The sequence below is a fragment of the Monopterus albus genome, unplaced genomic scaffold (genome assembly GCF_001952655.1).
Source record: "Monopterus albus unplaced genomic scaffold, M_albus_1.0 scaffold6.1, whole genome shotgun sequence".
NCBI lineage: Eukaryota > Metazoa > Chordata > Actinopteri > Synbranchiformes > Synbranchidae > Monopterus > Monopterus albus.
In genome coordinates, this window is record NW_018127886.1 from 811,831 (window position 1) to 820,024 (window position 8,194).

Below are 8,194 nucleotides of genomic sequence, written 5' to 3' on the forward strand. Positions count from 1 at the left end.
CTCAAGGCTGAATGAAACTTAACACATAGCTTTTTGGTCAACTATTTTACTTAAATAAACCTCTTTTTAATTCAAGAGAATGCTCAGTCATCTGAAAGATGTTCTGTTTTTGAATCATGGCAGACTAAATGCGAGTTTCTGCCCATGCTCTGTCCTTCCACTCTCCCTCACAATGAGCTACAATACCTTTAACTCCTGGGAACCACATGAGGAAAGAGAGAAGAGGGTCATATCTGTTACTTATGCTATTAGAGCACCAGCTTGATCTCCTCCTTCCTTGTATTCATGTCCCCATGGCATCTTTATGACTATCACCACATGTCATGCAAATTTAAATCATACATCAGCAGAGCTGTATGTTGAATCAAAAGCAGTTTGTGTGCAATCACCATTACAAATAAACCAATTACCCTCATAATTATTTGTGTCATATCATCTGGCCTTTATCTGGTTTCTCTACCTGTTTCTGTTCTGCTTAGTCCTCTTATTATTACCAGCTGCTACAGAAAGCAAATGAGAGTGTATTCATACCCGCCATTTGGCTTTTGCAAAGTTCTTCTCAAACTGGGCGCATACACCATCTTTTAGGTTCTTCTCTGCTGCACCATTCCCTGCAATCCTGACACAAGACAAAAAACATATAAGTGAGTGCAGCCCCTGTAGATTTGTACTAAAATGTTTGTGCTCATGTGAATGCATTGTGGACACGCAATTACCATTCATGCCAAAGTGCATCTTGTGCTGGGAGTCTTAGCATCTGGTCCACCTCCATAAGTCGACAGACAAGGTCCTTAGCTGAAAGAGAAAAAGCAACAACAAAGGCAAACTGTCAGTTTAAGGGTGTCATCTGCGATAATTAAAAAGAAATATATCAAAAGAAAAAGCAAATTTGGATGGCCTTAAATAATGGATGTTAAATTACCATTTTAATTGTGAAGCGTTACATACAGTATATGATGATAAGGCTGACACGAGAGGTTGCTCCTTTAACCTAAAGCTACTGGGGACCCAGCATATAACTGAAAATTCAACTGGGTGTTATTGCCATCATGTGGTGGAGTCATGTACCTGCAGGTGAAATGTCATCCCAGTAAGGAGAATCAAACTCAAAGTCCCCAGCAACAATGCGACAGAAGATTATGCGATTATGTAGATCTGTGTTCTCCTCCTCTGTCTCATCATAAAAAGGAGGGTTACCTGATAAGCTGCAGAAAAGGAAAAGCATAAGGAGACAGAGTCAGGGAAATTATTTTGAAGCCATGCAAACAAATCCTGGACATGTCCTTTATAAATCAATCAAAGTAATTATTCAGCTGAAAATATTATATGTAGCTCCATTCATATTGTCCTGTGAGTTTGATTATATCTTTAGTCATTACTGATGGAGACTCACAGTATGTACATAATCACACCCACAGCCCAACAGTCCACAGGACGACCATATCGATGGCGAGCCACCACTTCAGGAGCTGAGAGACAGCAAAGATAAGAGCAGACACAGAGAGAGTGTGACAGGGTTTTCATTTATAAGCCATCACACCACATTCATAATTCTAGCACAGACAAGTGCTCACTTTTTCATTTTTTTCTCATTCCTTTCCCGTCAGAGCCTCTGTTCTCTTTTCTTATTTATTTGTCTAATTTCTCAGCTCAGCATTATGAATAACTGCCCTGGCCTTTCACTGGAGAGAACCCGGCCAAAGCACTGCTCTGCAATCCAAGATGCCCTCGCATAAACCTCGGAGGGAGGAGTGAGACAGTAAACAGGAGATGAGAGGAGAGGAGATGAAAAGAGAGGAGGAGTGGGAAGAGAAGGGTGAGAGTTGGATGTTTTCACTTCTGTGCATTTTGCTAGGTTTCATTTTTTTGTTCTCTGTAAGACCTTATCACTGACAGATTATCATCTTCAAAAGCACAAGAACATAAATCAGAAAGGTAAAGTATGCCCCCAGGTCTCTATTCACAACAGAAGATAAAGCTAATGGACAGATATGTAAGAGGATGAGGGGGCGGAGAAACAGAGAGAAGTTATAAAAACAGAACCACACATAAGGCTAAACAGAACCACACATAGGGCTAAACAGAAAATATCTTACCCAGATACTCTGGTGTCCCACAAGGCTCTGTGATAGGTCTGTTTTCAAACCTGGATAGGTAGAAATCTCGCAGGACTACTTTGTTGTGGTTATTTTCTGTGTAGTACATCAGGTTTTCCAACTAAACAAAATGAGGGAAAGAATAAACACTCTCATACAAATACACATCAAGCCACGCAATTCAGAGTCATTAAGGGATGGGTTTCGTAAACAGATTCAGGGCCACCAATTGCACATCAGACTGGTTTAGGGTGTGTCAAAATAACTCATGACACTCTTCTGAAACTCCATGGTAGACAGTCATTATCTTTTCTATTGCTGCATATAACAGGACCAGGCTGCATCAAGGGAACTAGTAAGAGCACTGGTGATAAACTGCCTGATTAGTCTCACATTTTCTGTAAAGTATCCATGTCAAATGTGCATGTCATTTTAGAGTGTTCTCTTTGTTGCCTATATGAGGAGTTTCAGCCTCTTTCCTATGGACAGACGTACAAAAAACTATGTTTAACAGGAGGAGATTTTTTTCGTCAGTCACTCCACCAATTTGTTAAATGCCCAAGATGAGTCAGCTTAAATCAGGTTACCATATTATGTTGGTGGGTGATCATGGTCATGATGTTTAAACCACTGATAGCTAAGTGGGATGATACTGGCTGCATCTACACCAGGTTTATATCAGCTGTCACAGTGTTTTATGTGAGCCTGTGTGGGTTATATTTGACTTATTTTTATTTTATGAATTTTACATTGGTTTGTGTTTCTCCTAACTGCAAGAAACATTCCTTCATGGGCACCAAAACTGACAGTTGAAGTTGCTGTACTGAATAGTGGTTGTGTATTTGTGTTTTGATCTTGTAATTCACACTCTTGGTTTTACATTTCAGGCTTGTTTAAGGTGATAAGTCAATTACAAACTGTCAGTATAGGGCTAACAGGTTCCTAACATAATGTATTTAATCAAACATGTTACAAATCATGTCATTTCTAGACAATGATGACATTAAAGAGTAAGGCAAAACCTTACCCAGAAACACACCTACCTGTAAAGAAAGCACCTTGGCTATACGTTATGAATTCTTCTTTACTTTTGCACTTTTCATTCATTTTGATAGGTTTACAGGATATACAATGAGTCAAGATCCTGCAAATACTAGCTTTTACCAGTAGGGGGGCATGAAGCCCAAGAGATGCTGTCATTTCATCATAATGGGTTGATAATGTAGGCAAAAAATATTAATCTGTCTGCATGTGTATCACTCTATAGAAATTGCATTAGGCCATAATAACAGTGTTTAGTCCCTTGCTTAAAAAATGCAACAAATGTTGACTCACTGACTGAGATGGTAGTCTTTTGTTTCTTCACCAAGAATCAGTTGGCTATATAAAACATTGCTTTCTGGGGTGTAATGGTGAAGAGGGCCACTCTCTCTATAAATCTTTTTTGTTAGATTTGTTCCTGTAGCTTACGATGTGCAATAGGTTACCAGTCTTCCAATGGTTTTTTTTAAATTACAAAGGCATTCACCCATAATGTAGGGAGAGGAAGAAAAGACAAGAGGGTGTACCTTGAGGTTTCTGTGAACTATGTTAAGGGAGTGTAAGTATGCCACAGCCTCGAGGACTTGTTTGATGACATTGGAAGCATCTCTCTCTGTGTAATTCCCCTGGTCCAAAATCCAGTCAAATACATCTCCTCCTGTCGCACTGCATGTGTTCAAGCATACACACAAAATAATAAAATCAGTACAAACATTACAAGTTGGTGTGACTGTTAATAACCTGTTGCACCACAATAATTCACTTTAAGTTCTCACTAACACGGTTATCAAAGGCCCTGTGCTCTTGTTTATTTGTCCATTAATAAGGCAATCTGTTTCTACTGCCCCAAAGCTAGCATTGCTCAGCAATAAAAAATTATTACTCCAGAAGACTTGCTCGACTTTGGAATGTAAAAAAAAATGGGTGTGATCATCACGTATCGCCCTCAGCACAGCAGGAGGACTATTGCCTGGACAAAAGTGTGAGCTATGAACAGATACCAACACACTGATGCACATGCGATGACTGTACTGAGTACGGCCCATCTCTCTGTATTTTAGCAACAGAAGGAAGACACTAAATTTCAATCAATGTTATTGCTAATAAAGTTGTAAACACTGAAAAATGCACTGGTTACAAGTGATGCGGATTGGGCTTGCATGGGCCTATTGATCCTAAGTTCTCTGTGGAGCCTCTTTTATAGCAAAGCAGTGCTTCAGGAGCACTGAGGAATGTCAAGTATTAATAAGAGTAAATATCTCATCAAACCTAACACCTTCCTCTGTTGCTGAGGGGAGCAACAGAGCACACAGTAATAAGGGCACATACTCAACCCTTACCCTCAAGCTGATGGATTTGTGTGCGTTAAGGTACATGAAGGCACTTACACAATTAAGGTGCACAAACACAAGTACACTTTGTCAGGAATTCTTACTCAAGAATGGCAAATGGTGAACCACTAAAACAAACACTCACAGCTCCTGGATGATGAAGTATTCTTTCCGGGTCTCGAACGTATCGATCAGCTGAAGGATGTTTGGGTGGTTGACCCTGGAATGGGAAAAAAGGATTCATTAACTGTAACTATGCAAAGGGCCTCACATGCCATGACAGGTTCCAACTATTCTTTGGCTTTTGAATAAATCTTAAGTCTTATATACAGACAAGATTGTGTGGGTGTAATCCTCTTTAGCTGGATAGATACTTCAGAAACAGTGCAAAGCAGGCAAAGCAGAAGTTATAAACAACTTGGTTTATATGAACCAGAGTTATTATATGGATTGTATGACTGGGAATATGAACAGAAATCTCATTGCCCTCTCTCTGCATTTCTCCATTATGCAATCATGCATCCATCTGTCCATGGACTGACTGCGTACAATTTGAGGATCATGATCTCGCTCTTGGCAGCCTTGCGGACTTTCCTGCCATCTTTCTTGAGGAATTTCTTGCAGACAAACACCTTGTCTGTCTGTCTGTTCTTAGCCAGGCACAGTTCACAGAACTCCTTCCTATGCAAGCAGAAAACAGAAACAAAGACAGACAGAGAATGACAGAAAAGGTAAGTAATACAATAGAAGAAAGAGGAAAGATGTAGGTACATGCTAGAGAGACAACACACACACAAAAATCTCTTTCTCTTGTTGATCACATCTGAGAAGAAAGCCCAAGAGAAATGCAGCATAATATTCAAATTAGAGAGACAAAGTACACTGGCTGATTTGGTTGTTGGATAGAATAGAAGGGTTGTAAATAACAAAACTGAAATGAGTCTATTACTTCTATCAGCAGTTTTTTTCGTGTGTGTTCTTCTGTGTTTAAATTTAAGTTTAAAGCTTCTACAAAAGAAGTAATGGTCACTGATTGTTAATGCACACTGAGAAGAGAAAAATGAAGAAAAATAATAACCACTCATTTATCATTAACACTGCCTTAACACCGCATGTACAATGTGAGCACTTAATTCTGAATGTGTGTGTGTGTTTTATATAAAATATAAGCAGAACTCTCTGAGGCCAGATGCTGCTTCTTACACTTATTGTTGTGTGTGTGTGTGCCTTTGTATTACTTATATTATGGGGACCTAAACATGTTAACACACTCACATTGTGGGGACTGAATTTTAGGGGGGAAACATGGTTTAAGGTTAGGGTGAGGTTAGGGTCAGGGTTAGCAAGTAGTGGTTATGGTTAAGGTTAGGATAAGTCTGCAGGAAATGAATGCAAGTCAATGTAAAGTACCCACAAGGAATGAAAACACAGCGTGTGTGTGTGTGTGTGTGTGTGTGTATTCAGGAAAAGAAAATGGTCAATATTTGGCCAGTCAAGCAGCAGAGTGATTTTCACAGCTCTTTGAAAACATGTCCAATTTTTTTTTGAGATGGCAAAGAATAATTAAATAAAATAAATTCTAGACTTTCATTTTCTGAACTGTCATGATCAAAAATATACAGATAATTGGTTGGCTAAATTTGAACAGTGTGTCTCTTAAGTCTGTTACACACTAGCCTCATGCTATTATCTTCTGTCATTCCTTCAGTGAAATCAATTGATATGCCAAACCAAATCTTCAGTGAAAACCGACCAAATTTAATTTGAAATAATTCATGAAGACACTTAAAAAAAACAAACAGTTGAGAATACTTAAATGTGTCCATGAATTCTACATGGGTGAGGGAAGAATAACAGCAGCAAAAATCCATCCTTAAAGCTTCATGGTACTTACGCTCGGAGGACCTGTCCGATTTCATATTTGTCTGTGACATCAGATATGCTATCATATGTTCGCCCATCTCGCAGGGCAAGGCATCCAAATGGCATGACGGCATTCACCTAACAAATAAAGGGAAAGACATTTCAACCATTGCACTACAAAGGGGGAAAATAACACATTCATGATTTTAATGACACCTTTAGGTCCTTTAGGTAACAGAAGGATAAAGGATAAGGGGATTGTAGAGCAGCATGGACAGGCATGTTAAAGAGGAGGTGAGGTACTGATGAAACGTTATGAAAGTCTCCAGTGGCTGAAGTCAAAGACACCAAGGGAGTAAAGTTACTGCCTTAAAAATATACAGTATTGAAGAACCACAGATACAGCCAAGTCAGTTTCTGAATGAACCTCAATGCTAATGCTTCTGGCAGCTTTGCCTGCGTGAAAGTCTTGTCAACAAATACTAAGCTACCCACTAAGCTTCTCTCTACTCTTCTGAAGTCTGCAGATTCTGTGCAACGTCTGTCAAGTTCAAGTTAAACTTTATTTATAAAGGGCAGTGTGCCTGTGTCCCTAATGCAGCTGACTGCTTCGACAATCACTGGAAATCAGGGCAACATCAACAGCTCTGGCTTTTAGTGACAGGAAAAAAAGGTTTTTGTTTGTAGTCTGCATGTGTGTATGTGTTAGTTTAGATTTGTTTTCTGATATTTGATCAGTAGTAGATGACCTTGCAAAAATTGCTGTGAATGTCACCCAAATTAATTTTTCATTTCTTGTCTCACCTCGTAGTAACAAAATCCTTCTATTAGCATTGCACCCAAAAATTCATTTCACAACAAAAAGCAACTTCCATTCAAATGATTACGTACAACAGATTCACACACACATATGAATTTCACCATTCGTTTTATGATGTCCACCTTAAAATAGCTTGTGACCCCACAGAAAGTCCATAACGCCCAGGTAGAAAATCAAGGATCTAGATAGTGAATCAGCAGTTGATATATCTTCTCATCACAGTCCTCAGGCAATCCTCACCCACACCCTGTAAACACACCATCTACTGTAGGAGAAAGATTTGATTTGATTTGATTTATTCTTTCAAGCATGTAAAGACAGTTGATATGTAAACACACATAATTTTACACATATCCAACAAGTGCTAATCCAATATCAATTTGCTTATACCTAGTACATGCTTGAATGGAGTAGGAAGAAGTCAGACTTATCCAGTCCTACCCCATGACATCATCTTACATCATTGGTTTGCAAGCAGTATCTCTACATAAATAATTATCTTCTACACCACACAAGTAATATGCTAAAAAATTATTACAAAGTGTACACCACACCCACAATGTTTCATCTGGTTAATCATTAAGCCTGTTCTTGCATATATCTTGATTGACACATACCTTTATATTTATGTTTAAACTCATCAATTTTATTACTATTTTTTATGTCTACACTTAAATTATTCCATAGTTTTACCCCACTTATAGAAATACAAAATCTTTTTTTGGTTGTACGTATAGCATGAATTTTTAAATTTAACTGACCCCTTAAATTGTATCCCCCTTCCCTTTCATTAAATAGTTTTTGAATTCCACCAGGTAATAAATTGTTCCTGGCTTTATACATAAACACAGCAGTCTTATATCCCACTAAATCAAAAAATTTTAACAATTTAGACTGTATGAAAGCTACATTGGTGTGATCCCTATACCCCATCTTATGCACAATTCTTATCACTCTTTTTTGTAATATATACAATGGTTGAAGTGAGCGTTTATATGTGTTTCCCCAGTTTTCAACACCATACTCCAAGTATGGTAAAATCA

At 38.4% G+C, this 8,194-nt stretch overlaps 1 protein-coding gene across 7 annotated transcripts in view; it reads right to left on the bottom strand.

Annotated features, from left to right (window-relative positions):
• The window catches only part of camkvl (CaM kinase-like vesicle-associated, like), a 39,009-nt gene that overhangs the window by 4,254 nt on the left and 26,561 nt on the right, over window positions 1-8,194 (bottom strand). For 4 of the 7 annotated variants that reach the window (XM_020616320.1, XM_020616333.1, XM_020616341.1 and 1 more), the window contains 9 exons: window positions 6,363-6,469; window positions 5,018-5,149; window positions 4,614-4,688; window positions 3,665-3,803; window positions 2,097-2,217; window positions 1,394-1,469; window positions 1,069-1,205; window positions 717-795; window positions 532-619 (listed from right to left, as the gene is read on the bottom strand). In XM_020616320.1, the coding sequence (XP_020471976.1) occupies window positions 532-619; window positions 717-795; window positions 1,069-1,205; window positions 1,394-1,469; window positions 2,097-2,217; window positions 3,665-3,803; window positions 4,614-4,688; window positions 5,018-5,149; window positions 6,363-6,457 (942 nt within the window). In that variant the 5' untranslated portion in view covers window positions 6,458-6,469. Of the gene's footprint in view, window positions 1-531; window positions 620-716; window positions 796-1,068; window positions 1,206-1,393; window positions 1,470-2,096; window positions 2,218-3,664; window positions 3,804-4,613; window positions 4,689-5,017; window positions 5,150-6,362; window positions 6,470-7,273; window positions 7,417-8,194 lie in introns of all 7 variants that reach the window. The other 3 variants (XM_020616328.1, XM_020616311.1, XM_020616302.1) reach the window with 2 other exon arrangements.